This window comes from Lactuca sativa, chromosome 4 (genome assembly GCF_002870075.4).
Source record: "Lactuca sativa cultivar Salinas chromosome 4, Lsat_Salinas_v11, whole genome shotgun sequence".
NCBI lineage: Eukaryota > Viridiplantae > Streptophyta > Magnoliopsida > Asterales > Asteraceae > Lactuca > Lactuca sativa.
In genome coordinates this window covers 219378365-219399446 of record NC_056626.2, presented here as the reverse complement: position 1 = coordinate 219399446, position 21082 = coordinate 219378365, and the positions used below count along the sequence as shown (strand labels likewise).

The 21082-nt window shown below is 38.3% G+C and overlaps 1 protein-coding gene across 1 annotated transcript in view; it reads left to right on the top strand.

The window, feature by feature from the left end:
• The first annotated feature begins 11150 nt into the window (after positions 1 to 11150).
• Positions 11151 to 21082, top strand: part of LOC111886339 (cysteine-rich receptor-like protein kinase 44) — a 31091-nt gene continuing 21159 nt past the window's right edge. Inside the window, exon 1 of the mRNA XM_023882572.2 lies at positions 11151 to 12089. Within this exon, the coding sequence (XP_023738340.1) occupies positions 11276 to 12089 (814 nt within the window). The 5' untranslated portion in view covers positions 11151 to 11275. The remainder of the gene's footprint in view (positions 12090 to 21082) is intronic.

The following is a 21082-nucleotide window of genomic DNA, read 5'->3' as shown; positions in this document are numbered from 1 at the left end:
ATCAGTTTGAGAAGGTGACTTAGAGGATTCGATATAACTCTTGAGGAAAGTATGGATAGGTGTGGAAGGTAGTATTAGGCCTATACTACTAAAAGCATAGGATCCATACTCGAATCAATGAGGGTCATGAAGATTCTAGGGAACCTATATGATAAGGGATTTCATGGGTATGATCTGATTTTTGTGTGGTTTCTTTTCAAAATGGTGATGAGCACTCAAGGAGGAGGATCTGGTTCAGGTTTAGGTGTTGGCACTGAGCCGATGGATGAGCGGATGCAAGAGTTGATTTCTTCAGAGATCACCCATTGTATTTTGGAGCAGATTCCTGTGATCTTTGGTACGATCAAGGAGAGGATCATGGAGATTATGGATGAGCATCAGGACGCGTACCGCTTTGGGATACCACTTGATCATATCAGAAAAGCATTTCTGATCCGCTACTGAATTTCCCTTGTACAATTCAAAATTCAGAGCTGTAGTGGAGTAATTATGCTTGTTTCGCAAGAAGAACATGTTTTCAAAACTTTGTCACCCTCCTTTCGTTGATATACCACACTCCAATGTTCCTTTCGGATTTTTCCCAGTTTGAGCTTGTGAAGGTCCTTCGGTTCTGGTTCAGGTTTCAGCATAGGCTTCTTCTTTAGACCGGCTGCAATTTCTACATCCATTTTGGCAACCTCATGAATGTAACAAATCAACATTCTCTTCAAGTGAGCAACGATGGGCTCATACATTTGATCATTTTTGAAACAATTAAGAACACTAAAATCTAGTCAAAAGGATTCATGCGTAGTAGATCGGTAACATCCCCCTCCGGCACGTATCACAATATTGTCCGCTTTGGGCCACTCGGCACGAGGACTTCCCAGGGGGTCACCCATCCGGTACTACTCCCGCCCGAGCACGCTTAACTGCAGAGTTCTTATCGGATCTGCTGCCCTCACGGCTTTAAAACGCGTTGTGATAGGGAAGGTATCCACAACCCTTATAAAGAATGCTTAGTTCTCCTTCCCAGCCGATGTGGGATCAGATCTAAAACTATGACATCCCCATTTTCACGGCCAGAAAAGACCGATTTTGTTTATGCTTTGTTTTATAAAATCAGAGTAATCTTTTAAAGATAATGGTTGCGGAATTTGTTCCCAAAACAAGACATGATAATAACTTATCAAAACATTTCTCAAAGGGAATGTATTTTTCATTTAATAATAAAACCTCGGGATGTCATGTTCCGATACAGACATATAAGCATAAACAGAACTTACATTTAATTACACAATTGATTTATATCTCCTTTAAATCTCTCTGTGAAATATGTCTTCGTATTAATACCTGTGATACAAAGAAAACTGAGTGGGTCAGGCTTGGGAGCCTGGTGAGCATATAGGGTTTTCATCCCACAATGTTATATCATATATTTATAAATATAGAACATTCAAACTTGCACAATTTCACCATATAAAGGCAACTCTTAACCCACCCCATCGATCCTCACAATAACACGATCTAAACTCTCGTATCTAAAATTTTCCTCTTTACCTGATCCCTACTCATGGATCTAAAACTATCCTCTTCACCGATCCATACTCACGGATCTAAAACTACTTGATCCATACTCACGGATCTAAAACTAACCTCCTGATCTGATCCATACTCCCGGATCAATAATTGTACCCAATCCATACTCCCGGAATAAGTACAATTAACTATATCCTAACCCTGATCTGATCCATACTCCCGGATCAATAACTGTGCCCAATCCATACTCCCGGACTAGGGACAATTAACTTAGTCTTAATCCATACTCCCGGACTAATAACAAGTTTTATCTCTTTACCTGATCCATACTCCCGGATCTAAAATTAACCTCTTGTTCTAATTCATACTCGCTGAATAACTAGATCAACAACAACAACATCGGGACCTCTCATCTGTTTCTCACACATCAACTATCTACCCATGTTCCACCCAACATATTAGTAGATAAAAATATATATTTTGATACATAGTTTAAAACCTGTATAACATTCTCATTCAATACCTATTCCACATAACAAATGAGGCACACTCACATAACACGTATTTCATAGAGAATAAATCAGATCTATGAGATAGAAGAAAGTGAATATACATTCACGCACATAACAACAAAAATTATACACAAAACACGTATTTCGTATAAAATACTTCATAATTATGCGTTAGAAGAAAGTAACCACACACTCACACATATAAAAAACAATATACTTAATACACTCGAACCATACTTGTATTATTATCGTGTTTATGAAAGGTAGTATACACTCACTTGATCAGAAGATGATCGGACAGCACTACGACTTGCAGAAGTAGTATTCTTCGGTAGATCTGGAAGATCTCCACAAAAATCGAACTTCTCGCGGGCAGAGCTTCGGCTCGGGAATTTCACTTCTCGGGATCTTCGGGGCCTCGGGACTTGCTTCGGGGCTCGGGAATGATACCGGGGCTTCGGGATAATTCTTGCACGAAAAACGATGCAAAAAACGCGAGAGAAAGAAGAGAAATGAGCAATTGAATGGGCTGCACTCGACTCCCTTTTATAGGGTCTGGATCTGCGATTTACGCGGGGCGTACTCTTAAGTTACGCGGGGCGTAACCTGGATAAGCCCGGTGACTCCCCCCTTGGATAATATCGAAAATTTATATTTAAATTTAATTTCGAAAATATTTAATAAACTTCAAAAATTCATATCTTCCTCATACTAACTCCGTTTTCGACGTTCTTTATATCCACGCGTAGGTGAGACTACGATCTACAACTTTCGTTTAGACTCCGTCGGCTAATTTTGAATTTATTTTTATTATTTATTTTTAGTAGGCCGGGACAGGAAAACTCTGTTATAAAATCATAACTTCTTCATCCGACGTCCGTTTTCGCCTATCTTTTTATCGTTTTACTAAAATTAATGAGATCTTCAATTCTCATTTAGATTGTTTTGGCTAAAAACCGCTCGGTCTCAAATCGAGTATTCGGGCTGCATACCGCTAAGTCGAAACTTCGAAAAATCATAACTTCCTCATACGAAGTCAGATTTGGGCGTTCTTTTTATGCACGCTCATGGTTTAACGTATTATACGACTTTCATTTAGATTGCTAAGGCTAAATATTGCTCTAACGTAAATTCACTTTTTACGTCGCGCTGTGTCGTGCCGGTTCTGTTGTAAAACTTCGACAGGTTATAACTTCTTCGTTATAACTCGGATTTCGGCGTTCTTTATATGCACGAAAACCTTGTAACATATACTATAACTTAGTTAAGATTATTCATTCTAAATAATCTTTCATCAAAAATTCATTTTTGACGCCTATCGTCTCTAAATTGAATAGCCCTGATCTACGGGCGTTACAATTATCTCCCCCTTAGGATGATTACGTCCCGGAATCATCAACGAAAATAGAACTTGTATAATGATTCCACACGTTATTTATTTATCCTAGGTAATAACCGTAACTTCTATGTTTCCTCGAAAGAGCATTTAACTCTATGGCTTTCTGGACCGCAGAAGATGCCAAATCTTGCATCTGCCTATCGTTCTATGTTGTACTTTCAATCGTAACCCTCGAGTTACCAAATAAGTCCTCATTGTGGACTCCTTCTTCTCAGGATAAATACTTTGCTTTATCTATTGTAACAAACCGATTGGTCGTGCTTTATCGACCTCTCATCGCATGATGCGACGCTTAGACTCGGTATTTAATAAAGTTAAATTCCAGAATGGAATATACCTTCCTTCATATTCTAATGTGATATAATCACATTTCAGCATGTAGCATTTCTACCTACAAACTTCTTTTAACAACGAGCATGACACTATCAATCGCATTAACTTCAACCTTCTGACTTAATTCAGATGTTACATCTAACTTGGTTCCATGAACCACATAACAAACTCCTCATAGTTGGACTTAATTTGGATATGACCACTAGGGTCGGAATAACAACCATCTTACTAGTCACTACCAAACAAGGGTAATGACACACTTGAACAAAACAGAATCAATTACTAGCTTTTTGGTAACCTTGTGACTTTCCCTGATCTAAGTGCGAGTCCTGTGCTTCCGGTAGTATATGCATCTACTACCTTTCACACCTACTCATACTCGTCCCAAGTATTGTCCCGCAGTCGACCAAGTCACCATACAAGAAAATCACATAATCATTCAACACATCAGATAGCAAAACTAGGGTTTATATTATTTCTTGAAACGATTACACAAAGGTTCAAGTTCACCCTATACTACGCCTCTAGTAGGCTACACCACATGTTACTTTTCATATCGTTACTTTATAACTTGATCTTTGGATATAAAATCCTCATTCCTGATTCCTTGCATTGCCATCTGCTTCATCAAGGATCATGTAGAATGCTTTTGGCTTTGGTGGTGCATTTGGCCTTATAGCCTCTTCTCTTCTTGGGCAGTTTTGCTTGAAGTGCCCTTCTTTGCCACACTTAAAGCAGACTTCTATTTTGGTTGGGCATTTGCTGGCGTAATGACCAGTCTTCCCGCATTTAAAGCAGGTCATTTATTTAGAGCACTCCCCAATGTGCTTCCTTTTGCACTTGTCACACCATTGTGCTCCTTCTTCGAGCTTCTTCGAATCAGACTTCGAAAATTTTCTCTTCTCATCGGATCTTGAAGATCCTTCCATCTTTCTTTTCTCGCCCACCTCGTTTCTCTCCAGACCCCTTTCCTTTAACTGGGTCTCCACATTTTTAGCTGCTCGAACTGCTGTCTTCAAAGTAGTTGCCATCTTGACCGTTGGGCCAAAGTCGGCAGGCAGTCCATTTGCGAACCTCTCAATTTTTGAGAGTTCAGATGGCACTAAGTATGGAAATAACTTCATATTTTCGGTAAATGTAGTAGCATAATCATCAATGCTCAATTTACCTTTCTTCATGTTCTGGAATTCATTGTTCAGATCAATCAGATCTATCTCTGAGCAGTACTGCATCTTTAATTGCTCCAGGAATGATTCCCAAGACATCTTCAGGGCTTCCCCTCGAGGCATCATATCTGCCAGTAACTTCCACCAGCTCAAGACTCCGGTCTTCAGTTGTCTAACTGCAAAGACAGTCTTCTATTTGTTGCTACATTCGCAACTCTCAAACACCATCTCCATTTTGGAGATCCAGTCCATAATCTCAACAGGCTTTGGGCTTCCATAAAGACTTGGCGGTTTGGCGCCCAAGAAATTTTTATACATACGCCCATCCCTGTTTCTTTCCCTCTCTGGGTCATTCCTTTCTACTACTGGGGGTTCTGCTCGTCCAACCGTCCCACTGTAGTTACCTCCCACTGAATGCCCTCCATTCACTTCAGGCTCTTCCACTTGAAGTGACACTTCCTCACGATTCTGTTGGAGTAATCGCCTTGTCTCCTCCATTTGGCGATCCAACATCATCTGTATCATCGCTTGCACCCCAGCCATTGTCATCGGCTCTGGTGCTGCTGCTACAACAGGTGCTTGCTCAACCACAGGTGGTTGATTCCTGTTTTCATCAGCATTTCCAACCCCACTTCTTGTTCTCACCATTTTTGATCTACACACCCAATAAGGTGAAATTAGATCCTTATTCACGATAGATATTCAAATCATCTTTGTCACTCCGAAACGTTTACATGCTAGTTCTAATATCGTAGACGTACGCTTAGAATCCTATACACATAAGGTTTCCAGATCCGGTCGGCAACAGACCATAGATCTGAACAAATAATAGCACCAATATAGCTATCACACAAAACATTTAGCACATAAAAGCATTTTAGGCATCATTCCTAAAATAAACTAGTGCTTGTGTCAATTTAGGTGTACTACCTAACATATTTTAGACACACTCCTCACAATCATTACTTAGCATTCTAATTTTAAGTCTAGAAATTTCGTACAAATTTCTAGTTCGCTTAAACTAATGCTCTGATACCAACTGTGACATCCCCATTTTCACGGCCAGAAAAGACCGATTTTGTTTATGCTTTGTTTTATAAAATCAGAGTAATCTTTTAAAGATAACGGTTGCGGAATTTGTTCCCAAAACAAGACATGATAATAACTTATCAAAACATTTCTCAAAGGGAATGTATTTTTCATTTAATAATAAAACCTCGGGATGTCATGTTCCGATACAGACATATAAGCATAAACAGAACTTACATTTAATTACACAATTGATTTATATCTCCTTTAAATCTCTCTGTGAAATATGTCTTCGTATTAATACCTGTGATACAAAGAAAACTGAGTGGGTCAGGCTTGGGAGCCTGGTGAGCATATAGGGTTTTCATCCCACAATGTTATATCATATATTTATAAATATAGAACATTCAAACTTGCACAATTTCACCATATAAAGGCAACTCTTAACCCACCCTATCGATCCTCACAATGACACGATCTAAACTCTCGTATCTAAAATTTTCCTCTTTACCTGATCCCTACTCATGGATCTAAAACTATCCTCTTCACCGATCCATACTCACGGATCTAAAACTACTTGATCCATACTCACGGATCTAAAACTAACCTCCTGATCTGATCCATACTCCCGGATCAATAATTGTACCCAATCCATACTCCCGGAATAAGTACAATTAACTATACCCTAACCCTGATCTGATCCATACTCCCGGATCAATAACTGTGCCCAATCCATACTCCCGGATTAGGGACAATTAACTTAGTCTTAATCCATACTCCCGGACTAATAACAAGTTTTATCTCTTTACCTGATCCATACTCCCGGATCTAAAATTAATCTCTTGTTCTAATTCATACTCGCTGAATAACTAGATCAACAACAACAACATCAGGGCCTCTCATCTGTTTCTCACACATCAACTATCTACCCATGTTCCACCCAACATATTAGTAGATAAAAATATATATTTTGATACATAGTTTAAAACCTGTATAACATTCTCATTCAATACCTATTCCACATAACAAATGAGGCACACTCACATAACACGTATTTCATAGAGAATAAATCAGATCTATGAGATAGAAGAAAGTGAATATACATTCACACACATAACAACAAAAATTATACACATAACACATATTTCGTATAAAATACTTCATAATTATGCGTTAGAAGAAAGTAACCACACACTCACACATATAAAAAACAATATACTTAATACACTCGAACCATACTTGTATTATTATCGTGTTTATGAAAGGTAGTATACACTCACTTGATCAGAAGATGATCGGACAGCACTACGACTTGCAGAAGTAGTATTCTTCGGTAGATCTGGAAGATCTCCACAAAAATCGAACTTCTCGCGGGCAGAGCTTCGGCTCGGGAATTTCACTTCTCGGGATCTTCGGGGCCTCGGGACTTGCTTCGGGGCTCGGGAATGATACTGGGGCTTCGGGATAATTCTTGCACGAAAAAGGATGCAAAAACGCGAGAGAAAGAAGAGAAATGAGCAATTGAATCGGCTGCACTCGACTCCCTTTTATAGGGTCTGGATCTACGATTTACGCGGGGCGTACTCTTAAGTTACGCGGGGCGTAACCTGAATAAGCCCGGTGACTCCCCCCTTGGATAATATCGAAAATTTATATTTAAATTTAATTTCGAAAATATTTAATAAACTTCAAAAATTCATATCTTCCTCATACGAACTCCGTTTTTGACGTTCTTTATATCCACGCGTAGGTGAGACTACGATCTACAACTTTCGTTTAGACTCCGTCGGCTAATTTTGAATTTATTTTTATTATTTATTTTTAGTAGGCCGGGACAGGAAAACTCCGTTATAAAATCATAACTTCTTCATCCGACGTCCGTTTTCGCCTATCTTTTTATCGTTTTACTAAAATTAATGAGATCTTCAATTCTCATTTAGATTGTTTTGGCTAAAAACCGTTCGGTCTCAAATCGAGTATTCGGGCTGCATACCGCTAAGTCGAAACTTCGAAAAATCATAACTTCGTCATACGAAGTCAGATTTGGGCGTTCTTTTTATGCACGCTCATGGTTTAACGTATTCTACGACTTTCATTTAGATTGCTAAGGCTAAATATCGCTCTAACGTAAATTCACTTTTTACGTCGCGCTGTGTCGTGCCGGTTCTGTCGCGAAACTTCGACAGGTCATAACTTCTTCGTTATAACTCGGATTTCGGCGTTCTTTATATGCACGAAAACCTTGTAACATATACTATAACTTAGTTAAGATTATTCATTCTAAATAATCTTTCATCAAAAATTCATTTTTGACACCTATCGTCTCTAAATTGACTAGCCCTGATCTACGGGCGTTACAATCAGCAAGAGTAAATTCACCTTCGATGCGATTCGCACCTCAGAATCCTTTAAACTTGATATTTATGAAGCTTTCAGTTTGAATAGGAGCATAATTGCATAAAACTTCAATGCAACGATATTCTTTAAACTCTAGATCTGAAATTGAGGTTTGCCATACTTAAGAGAGAAAGAGAAGAGCATATGATTGACTTCATAGTCTGAGAGTGGTACTTTCTCAATCTTCTCAAAACATCAAAACATAAAAGCCCTTGGAGTAATCGGAAAATCAAGCTGCGAATTAGCTGAATTATTCAGATCGAATGATAACGAAGGCTCCAACCAATGGATGCTCGGAACAGCGACAACCTCTCTCTAAATTCTATCCATAAACTATGGTGCAAAAAGAAACTTCTGAGTCTCAAGAGTGACTTTAGAAATTTTCGCTTCAGCCTCCTGAGCTTCTAATTCTTTTCGAAGATGCAGAAGATGATCAAGCTCTTTGTCATGTTTCTTCCTTATGAGCTTTTCGCCTTTAGTAAGCTCTTCTTCTTTTTCTTCTTCCTCTTCAAACACCATATTTTCATTAACTTCTGATGATGCAGAAGCTACATTATCCTTCTGATCATTTGGCTTTGGATTTTGCTCAGATTGCTTCGTTTCCTCAATTTTTGGCTTTAGTTGGGGTTCTTATGCTTTCTTACCTCCCTCTTGTTTCGGAAGAGCATCACTTTCCGAAACACCTTCTAATCTGGTAAGCATTGAGAAAACGGGTTGAAGTTTCTCTGAGAGGTGTTGACAAACAGAGATGGTAAGCAAGGAGTCACGAGTCTCCACAAGACGGTGCATGTACTTATTGATTTCTGAGACACAACTCTTAAGGATTGTTTTCTCAGACTCCAAGTCATCCACACGCTTGTTCCTATAATGGAGCTTCACGGAATTTTTTTTGGCCTTTTCAGTCTTCTCAACCAATTTATCCATTATTTTATTTTCTGCAACAAGATCTATCTGAAGCTTCTCAATCTTTGTAAGAATAGAAGTATTAAGCTCAGTATTGTCAACGCGAAGATCAGAATGCACACGAGAAAGTGCTTCCTTTTCGGCTTACAGAGTAGAGCCAATACCTGCAGTGACTTTGTTAACTGCTTAAATATTGGAAATTGGATGTAATTTACATACACGCTGAGGTAATCCTCCCTTTGAGTATATGACAACACCATAGACGATACCACCAACATTATCTCTAAAAACAATGCAACCCAAACTACCTGCAGCCGAGGGACCATATCTCCTACAGGAACAGTGTTAAATAGACGAACTGTGTGTGAATCCAAACTCATAGACTGGGTAATTTCTTTTGTGTTCCTAAAAGTACGCATGTATTCATTGTTTGCAGTTAACATGTCACTTAGGGGAGCAACAATATCCGCAAACTGCACCACTTTGTTGTCTTCACGAAAAGAACGAATCCGATTTACAACCTTATTCTCAATATCACACATATATAATTGTAAAAAACACGGGGGACCATCATCCTGAGGACAAAGAGATCTAATCCAATGGGAAATCTGACCAGATACCTTGAAGACATATGGAGCACAACAATATTAATTCCTTCATCTACCTTTGCACCAAAAGACATCATATAAAAACATGGAATCTATGCTCTGACATTGCGCATACAACTATCGTCTTCAACACATCGAGAAAACACATACGATAGAGTAATATGATACGAAAGAACATCACCCGATCGACAACAATAAGTATAGCATGGGTCTTGAAATCCTCCTTGAGCTACCTAATGTCGACACAACAGAGGTTCACTGTTTCTTAGAAGACATTAACGTAAAAGGCAACACTATGTACAAAAAGGGAAAGAACAAACGACGATAGAAAGAAAGAAACAAACTTAAGGAAATAACAACAAACAAAAGAATACAAAACACGCATAGCAGAATATAATCATAAACAAAAACAGGTAAACAACTGCCAAAAGGAAAAGGGTAAAAACATACCTAAGAAATCAGAAAGACAAAGAAGGAAAAAAAAGGAATCAGGCTGTGATAACCCCCAAATTGGAAGACCGAAGATAGTTGGACAAAAAATGGACATAGGTTGCAACCGTAGAAGAGCACTAAAGCTATTCAGCTTCAATGTACCAATAAACAACAAAAACGGAGCTGACAATTAGATACCAAAAACCACAAATGAAAAAAAAAAAAAAACAGGTTTTATAGCCACGACTTTATATATATATATATTAATGCACAACCTATAGGTGTAAAGGAGTTCTACTATGATAATGAAAGATTGTGATTCTAGAAAGATAGAAAAAAAATGAAAGGGATAACTTTGCAAAGTTCAAAGTCAAATTCATAATTTCATTATTTTAATGATGCAACCAAATTTGACAAACGTATATTTTAGCTTTTTCAACTTTTTGACATACAATATTAGTATAGTTCTATTATATTTATCTTGGTCATTGGGGTATACAAACAATATTTCAATCACAAAGGGATACACAAAGCAATTTCAAGATTGTATAGAATTCTTATACTATATCATGAAGATGTATCATGTCATAAAGAGTACAATCAATCGGTTAAGTGATCAAGATTCAAACAAATTAGAAAAATAATATCTTTGTTGAAAAAAAAAACAATGATAGAAATAACAAAAAATTAAAAAGATAACGATTTTTATGTAATTTACCATATTTCTTAAACTGGATTTTTGCAAACTTTTACCCAAACAAACATGCTTGTAGAAAAGAAACTCTTTAAGAAACCATGGTATATGGAAAATGAAAAATCTTCAAGTCCAACAGGAAACGAGTGGAAAAGAAATTTATCGCGTCTTTTACACCTTTAACAGTCAATACATACATTTCTCTAATAAATAGGCAAGTCAATACATACATTTCAATAAACTTCTCAAATTCCATATCGCCACTTTCTCCTCCCCAAGAATCCATGTTCATGCTCGCCCGAATACTCCTCTTATGGTTCTCAATTATCTTCATGTATTTAAACAATACCATCACCCTAGCGGAAGCTAAGTTCATTTCCAGTCAGTGTGAAAACGCAGCTAATGACACCAGAAACAGTACGTACCAAAGAAATGTCGAGAACACCCTCTCCGGCCTCCTCAACACCAACTCTGGATATGGTTTCTTCAACTTCTCCGTCGGCCAAGGAAACGACAGGGTCTACTCCATCGCCCTTTGCCGGGGGGACGTCGAGTCCGATTTGTGCCAGAGTTGTCTGAATGACTCTATTGTTCAGTTGCGAGAAAACTGCCGAGAGTATAGGTATAGCAAAGCTGCAGTGATATTCTACGATCTCTGTTTGTTGCAATACTCCAATGAGTATATTTTGGGAAACCCTCGAACAAATAAGAATCCATTATTTGAGTGGAACATACTAAATGCAACGGATCAGTCCCGGTTCAATGGGTCTCCGGGGCCATTGTTGAAACGGCTGACAGCTGAGGCGGCTGCCGGCGGTCCGTTACTGAAGTTTGCTGCTGGGAACATGAGTGGGCCAGATTTCTCAACGATTTATGGGCTTGTTCAGTGTACTCCATACTTATCAGAAGCGCAGTGTACTACGTGCTTGGATAATTCAATCAATACGTTTGCGAGGGAGTACTATACTGGGAGCAGTAGAGGAAGAGGTCTTCTACCTACGTGTAATTTTAGGTACGAGACATATAAGTTTTTTAACACGAGTACTCTGGTTATACCCTCACCATCACTGGGGTCTCCGTCGTTTCAACCACCACCAGGTAACATATGTATTCTTACCACCGTTAATGTCCAGATTTTTCTGATACTAACTACAATAATTAATTCAAGTCTTCTTCTAACGTATCTGTAAAAATATTTGACTTAAAACTTGCGATAGAACTGTAGGCTTAAGTCAGTAGTAGACTTTGACTAAAAGTGGAAGAACTAGTAAAAATACGTAGTTATGTCTTGTCCCCAGTAGGCTTAAGTCAGCAGTAGACTTTGACTAAAAGTGGAAGAACTAGTAAAAATACATAGTTATGTCTTGTCCCCAGTAGGCTTAAGTCAGCAGTAGACTTTGACTAAAAGTGGAAGAACTAGTAAAAATACGTAGTTATGTCTTGTCTCCAGTAGGCTTAAGTCAGCAGTAGACTTTGACTAAAAGTGGAAGAACTAGTAAAAATACGTAGTTATGTCTTGTCCCCAGTAGGCTTAAGTCAGCAGTAGACTTTGACTAAAAGTGGAAGAACTAGTAAAAATACGTAGTTATGTCTTGTGTAAACACATAGAATGGCCCTTTCCACAGCGAACGAGCAAAGAAGACGACTACCGTATCGGATTCGCTTTTTAATGGTCGTTAGTATATAAGTTAACAAAATAAATGAAAATGTAAATTACACTATTTGTGGTCATTTATGTTCGTAAATATCTTAAACAATTATAAATGAACCAACATAAACAATCTAGACAAAAGAATATAAATGAACATAGCATCCAAATTAATAATAATATATATATATATATATATATATATATATATATATATATATATATATATATATATATATATATATAAAAGCATGTGTCAGTTTGTGTTGGTTTTGGTTTAAGCCAAACAAAACCCTAAAAACTTGGTTTTTCGGTTTTAAAACTCATATGAACTCGGGTTTTTCGGTTTTAAAACTCATATGAACTCGGGTTTTCGGCTTTGGTTTGGGTTTATGGGATTTGGATTTGAAACCGTGGGGTTTGTGGGTTCCGGTTTTTTGGGTTTTTTCAGGTTCAAACTCACAAAAAGTACGTTGCTATAAATGGTATCACACCTAATTTAAATATACTAAGAAAACTATGCAAGGGTAAAAATGGTAAGAGCACCCAAATAACTTCAATTTTGTCTCGCAACATAAAATCAAACATAATAACATAGTTTTGTTTCTTAAACATAAAGTATATATAATTGTTGGGTCAATATTATGGTTTATACTTTGCTTTTCTAGGAAATTGTATTTTTATGTAATGTCTTATGTGTTTACGGTCAGGTTTATGGCCAAGGGAGTGTTTCCCATGTTTTCCGTGTGTATATATATAGGGGTGAGGGGCATGAGGAAATGAGTGATGAACACCAAGGAGCTTAAGTGTGTGCATTTGAAGGTGTTCTAGAGAGAGAGAGAGAAAAGAGAGTGTGTGTGAATTTCATGTAAATGATCATCATTCTATTCATCAATACATTGAGATTCATATTCTTCTTCTTCTCATTCTCTTCCATTTGATCTGATATCATCCGTTTGATTGGGATTCCACACCATCAAACGGATCTGATTGATACACAAGCATTTTTGGGGACTTACAATTGGTATCAGAGCTTGGGACACTTAATGATAAGATCTGCGATAATATTGTCCCTTTTACCTATAGGCATCTATAAAGGTTTCAAGTTTCCTCACGACATTTGATGTTGTTTTTCTCATTTTTCCAACCAATACAACCATTCAACCATCTTCATAACAACGATCAAAGCTAATAACACTCTTTTAGCTTTGGTGTTGCAACCCTTTTGGATCTTGACATCGAATCCGAAGTCGAGTTGCCTTTCGCACTCTTGCCTTATGGGTTGGTTCCCCCCCCCCCCCCCACTTAGGTTCGAACCCTCACTTTTTGCTATTTACAATCATTCAAAGATCATGATGGCTCTATCTCTATGATTGGTACTTCTCTTTCTTCTTATAAGAAATTTCCTATTATTTATATTAATGTCTTTATTCATCTCCAACATCATATTGTTGCATGTGCCCACAACGAGGGATCTTGTCGTATATCATAATCACGGTCTGATCAAGATTATGACAAGCAAAAAGTCATCTACCAAAATACATGCATAAAAAACAATATAAGAGGGTCTTACTAATGTAATACTAGCAATGATGGTTGTTGAACTCTATATTTTCTCGCCATATTTTCTGGAACGATCAACCTTGTCGTGCTCCACTTGATCATCATGACCACATTTAAAATATTTGAACACAGACGCATAAAAAACATCCTTATGCATCCTCTCATCCTTTATACCACAACTGCAACTCTTATGACTTGCTAAATGAGTGTCAAACTCTTGAACTTCTTAACTGATGGCGACGCTTGAACCTGCACCTACTCTTCATCCTCTGTTACACCTTCAGTCCTAACCTTCAAGTTAAAAACCCGATCTTCATCGGAGACTCCAGATCCTTCTTAATTTAGGCCACAGGCTGAACTTATGATAAAGTCTTTACTTTAGCTACAGTTACAGACTGAATGGTCACACTCTAATGACCATCTATTACACAGTGCAACGAACTAGACAATTGTCTTTATGAGTCAAACACTAACATACAAGAAAACTACCTTTGTGTTTTAATGTCGTATAATTAAATCATCATAGGTAGCATCTCTAGCTACTGGCTACTCAATCCTAACAACAATTGCAATTCTTCTATTGATCACCTCGATCGTCTTCTTCTCCAATCTCTTGACTAAAGTCGGTCACTACACCAAAGATGGTTCTATGAACCAATTAACTCACTCCCTAAATTTTTATTAATCATACTCGATCCTTCAAGACCACTAGGGTCCAAACAAAAATAATTTTCCTCATCGTCACCAAAATGCAGTTGGATGATGGAAGCAGACGAAACAAAATCAACTACTAGTGCCTTAGTAACCTTGTGACTCTTCCTGATCTAAGTATGTATCATGTGATTTCGGTAGTACATGGATATACTACCTTTCACACCTATGCATACCCAGTCCAAGAATTGCCATGCAGTCCCTAGTCACCATAGAAGAAAATTCACAACGCAAATTAGCAAATATCTATGTATCCAAATGAACACATGTAGCAAAGTACTCTAACTTACTAAACATGTAAGTTACTTAGCATTTCATCAACAAATGATTGATTTCACCATCCCAATCTTATACATTAAAGTCAACTTAACATATTAAGGAGTTTTTGTAAGGATGTGACAGAAGTCAATCGTTACTTAGTATCATTAAATACCAAGTCAGATCATCTTGTATAGGGTACAGATCAACTCTTAACACACTACTTGGACTGCATACTACTTCGTGTAAGTAGACAAAATCTCAACCTTATTGAGTCTAAAAACTCTGTTGGCCTTCTCATCGTATTTATCAAATTCCCCTTAATTCTGCACAATATCTTACATAACTTCAACTTCGATATTGTTGAAGTATTTATTACCTTCTTCTGTTCCTCTAAATTTGTAAGTGATCACTGCTTCAGTCTTGTCGGCGGCGGAATCGCCTGGGATGACTTCATGGATTACACCAAAGTTTTATCATCCCACCAAATGAAAATGCACTTCATATGTACAATGATCCTCTATACATACTATTATTTCACCAAACATAATCTAAGGGTACGATACCACTCTATAGGTATTATTTATGGTATCACTCGATAGGTATTATTTATGATGTTATCAATGTCAACTGTTGTAAGCTTTCTTATCTCCTCGAAAAGTTATATGTCAGTTCGAATACAATAAGTATATGTTTAGAATCTGTACACATAAAATTTCCTTTCTTCGACTCAAGGTCAGCAATAGACCTTAAAATCTCTTCAAATAATAGTTTTATAGGTAAGCAACCTAAGACATGCTATAATTTATATCACCAAGCACATATTATCGACATCTCTCCTAAAGTATGCTAGTGCATATCATAACACGTAAGATATTCTACCTAAAGCATTATATAAAATAAATATTATTAGCACATAATAGTAATGAAGGCCTATACCTTAAAGTATCCTAGTTCTTGTGTCTATTTAAGTATACAACCTAAAATATTCTAGATACACATCTCATCATCATCACTTATCATCTATGTTTAAGTCTAGAAATCCTTACAATTCGTAGTTCGCTTAAATTAATGATTTGATACCAACTATAATGTCCCCTGTTTTCTAGAACTGAAAAAAAAATCTTTACACTCTGAAATCAATATCATCTTTATTTGTGGAAAATCTCAGTATATTAAAACATTTTGAATACAAATGATTATTTCAAAATATCAAAATTATATGGATGTCATAATCGATACACAACATATATTACAGCATAAAGACCTAGCGGTCCTGAATTCTATTGCAGGTCTTCTCTTTGATCAATCAACATCCTACTCAAGTCTTCAGCAGTCTTAAAACTGCCACATGTGATGCACATAAATTAAGTGGGTTGGGTTGGGAAACCCAGTGAGTTACATAAAGTTTTTAATCCCACAATGTTATATACATCAATAACCTACAAAACCAATCGTCATCCAACAACAAATCATTAACATCTATAAGACATTTCCTAAACTACCCATCCCTTTGATCCTTATATAATGATCCTAATTCAATGATCTTATAATATCTATCCTGAAGGATCACTTTCAATATCTAGTTGACTATACTGCTTTGGGCGGTCCTAGGCAGCGGACATTAGTCAATAAAGGCAACGAGGATGGAAAATGGAGTACATCAAATGAAAAACAGTCCATTAATCATCTACTGGAATGATTACCCACCAATATTCCACAAGACTATATGTCATAGCGAGTGTACTTCGGCGGATGACTTGTCATCCAGGTGTCTATCATCTTCCTGATATAAACATACCATTTCTACTGTCTATAATAAAGGCGGAATACTAATATAGTATCCATCTACATAATACGCACCCCACCAAATCGCCAATGTCATCTAACAGAGTTCTACTCTTCGTTCCCATCTCACACACACCCTTGATAATATGTTACCCAATATCAAAACTTAATTGAACTAAGCATCCCTTTTAAGTCTTAGGGTATAACTAAATGAGATTTTATTACCCATAATCATCATAAAGTTTTGACTTATGTACTATCTTTACAATAAAAGCTATATCTAACATCCTTTCAACTTAACTTAAACTAAACATCCTTTATATGTCTCACTCCATCACTAGGCAAGACTATAATGCTTGTAGTCATCATCCAAACCAGTTTCTTGTTTATACCATGCTATAGTATACAATTGTATTGTTATCCAGCTTAATTGGATCTAACCATCCTTTATACGTCTCAGTTTCGAAACTAGACTACACTACAGTCTCTTTAATTGACATTTAATACCAACTTTGTTTAGACCGCACTATCCTAACTTAGTGTATATATTCATCACATAGTATTAGGTCTCTAACATACATTCATCCTTTCAGTAATAATACTTCTACTATTAGTATCATGTAATAATATCATGTATACATCTTAACAAATATAGAACCATATCTGGTTCGCACAACGCATGTCATCAAATATACATCTAATCACATATTCCAGACAATAAACATATAATTCACATATAAACTTTCGACATATATTACTTGGCCATTACTTTAGCTTATCCTTTTCGAACATCCTGGTGGTGGTGGAAGATCCTTGGGGAAGCTAGCTCATTGGTTATTATTTCAATTTATCCCTTTCTAACATCCTAAATACGAGTCTTACTATGTCCTAGTATTCTTTTGTATTTATATGAGTTTTATAACTACTTCTCAAATTCCTCAACAATCCCAATGAATACATCGAGACCTAGCTGATAAGGAATAACCATGTAATATCATATCGGAGGTAGGATTTTTTTCGTATACAAAGTATATAGTTTGGAAAATCCACTTTGAACACCTCACTAAATCTAGCCTAGACATCATTCTCATAAGTAGATCAATCAGTATTATAACTAGAATCACTGATAAATCTTATTTATAAATTCATAATAACAACTAGGAATATAAATATAAGTTACAGTTAAAACATAGTAAGTGCAGCTTAACTTACAAAAATTTCTAGCAAAAAGTCAAAAGGTCGCGGACAGAATCTCGACAAAAAACACTCCTTTTTTTCGGGCTCTCTGATGCTCCAGTGCTTCGCTACTAACACTTAAAAACTCCTAAAGTTGGACCTCGAGATTACGGGAAAGTTTGAAAAAAGATTCGAGAGGAAATGGTGTAAGACATGAGCAAATTTTGCCACTATATATAGGAGATCAGAGGAGACGCATCACATCTCTGTTACATAGCTCATCTCATATGGTGACACGTATAAGGTGCTTATTCTGTAACACCCAAGATTTTGAAAGCCAAGAAATTAAAGGAAAACCTAAATTTAAGAGGGACTCGGCGAGTCGGAGCGGGATCCGGGTCGATAAGAAAGTGACCAACTCGACGAGTCGGCTAAGTGGACTCGGCGAGTCTGGTCTGTGCGAGGAAAACCCTAAATCCGGGGCTTGGAGCCTATTTAAGCATCTTAATCTTCTTCCTAGGGCTCCTTTACAGCCTCTTGCACCTAGAACGCCGCACCTTAAGCCCCCATTGTGTTCATTCAAGCTTTTAGCCATTTTTGATTGGGTTTAAGGAAGAAGAAGGAGTGGGAATCTTTGAAGCATCAGGGAGTGGCTTTGGATCTGAAGTTTGGGAAGCATTTCAGAGCATTAGAAGGTATCAATTCGTTTCTCTCCTCCAGATTTTCCCTTGGTTATGAGTTTTGGGGCTTTTAAGCCATGTTTAAGACCAATCTTGAGCTTGAGGTCCAGATCTGAGGTTGCTACCTCAGATCCATGTTTATTTTGGTTTGTAATCCCAGAAAGTATCAGCCATTGGGTGGAAATTGGAGTCTCTTGGTCCTAAACCCTAGCTATGGGTGTATTTTGCTTAGATCTCACTCTCTACACGTAAAGTTTGCAACTTTACGTGGGAAGTAGGCTTGGGGAGGGTAGATCTATAGTTTGGAGCTCATGCATGACTCGGAAGTCCTCTGCATGTAAGTGGATCTTAGTGGACTCGACGAGTCCTTCGAGTGGACTCGGCGAGTAGCTTGAAGATGAGGAGGAACTCGACGAGTGGGATGAACAGCTCGTCGAGTCGGATGAAGATGGGCATGAACTCGGCGAGTTGGATGAACAACTCGTCGAGTTGGATGAAGTTTGTCGTGTGCTCGGCGAGTCTGTTCTTAGACTCGGCGAGTCAGGTCGAGTGGTCCCAAACCCTTCGAGTTAAGACTCGAGTCAGCGAGTCGAGCCAGGACTCAGTGAGTTGGTCAGGACAGGAATCGGGAATCAGTAGACTCGGCGAGTCAGGGGCTGACTCGGCGAGTAGAGTCGCGAGTGGAAGGACTCTGGAATTATGAACTCGGCGAGTCAGTAGGGTGACTCGACGAGTAGGGTTGACCTGGAAGGTTGACTTTGACCAGGACGATGACTTTGACCAGAGTTGACTTGGTTGACCTTTGAAGGTCAGTTAGACTAAGTGTTATGTTGATATTGGTAGCTCGGGGAGCTAGCGGAGCAGCAGTTCGGAGTCAGTGGTCAGGTAGCGGTCAAAGGGGTTAGCAGCAGCAGTTCAGCAACATCAGGTGAGTTTCCCTTTGTATGAATGGGTCTACGGCCACAATGCCGGCCCATGTAGTTGTGAGTAGAAGACCCGGGGGTTAGCCCTAGGCACAGTATGCTAGTATGATTTTTGGACGAGGTCCAATGACAGAGGGCGGTTGCCCAAGGAGCGGTTTATGTGATAGTCTATACTTGTTGTCTGTGTGATACTTGTATGTGCCTGGTAGGGAGGTGAGAGAGGGCGAGGTCCCGTGTCTCACCAATAGCGGAGTGTGGATGGTGTTCCACATCTCAGTAGCAGCAGAGCAGGGGCGAGGCCCAAGTTAGGAAAGGAGTGAGGATGGGCTGGGCCCGAACCTCACTATCAGCAGGAGTATGGACGAGGTTCCATGACTCAACAGTAGCAGAACTCGGGCGGGGCCCTGAGATAGGCGAGGCCTTAGAGCAAGAGTTGTTAGCATATGTTTAGTTTATGTAATGTTATGTGATGTGTTTATGTGCTATTATATGTTAGAGGGCGAGGCCCTGTGACAGGCGAGGCCTAAGTGAAACAGATCTGTATCCGAGCGAGGCTCGAAGCCAGGCGGGGCCTGGAGCGGCGAGGCCGTTGTATCGGGCGAGGCCCAAAGTAGAGGGCGAGGCCCAGGATAGCGGGCGTGGCCCAGTATGTGCAGTATGTGGTTTTGCATGGTATGTGGTAAGGTGGGGAACTCACTAAGCTTCGTGCTTACGGTTTTCAGTTTTGTTTTCAGGTACTTCCGGTAGCGGAGGGAGGAGCTCGGGGTGATCGCATGGCACACACCATAGACTAGTCAACCTGGGAATGTTTACTCTGATAATAAACATATGTTTTGAAAACCTATACTCAGATTATGTTTTGGAATGATGTCTTTGGTTAAAGTAATGTTTTATTAAAAAGAAATTTTTGGTCTTAAATTTTGGGATGTTACAAGTTGGTATCAGAGCCTTGGTTTGAGGGATTCGGGCATACTCTCGGGTGTGCCTGAACTCAAACTGAGGGGTCGGATGAAAAGTTTTCAAAATGTGAAAAGACAGTTTTGTAAAAAGAATTTTGAGAATGAAAAACAGTTTTAGAAAAGCAAAAAGAATCCAGAAAGAAAAGAACTTTGAAAAGAGAAAAGAGGTGTGGTGCATGCAATCAACCGAGCTCAAGTAAGTACCCCCAAAATACCCATACAAGTTTATGTTATGATTATCAGTTGATAGAACAGCATGCTAGAATAGGACTAAGGATCTAGGAATGATGCCTTATGTGCCTGTTATTTGTGCTTTTGAGTCGCATGATAGTGCTGAATAGACAGTAGTAGGATAGCCTGTTTAGGTTATGCCTGAGTTTATGAG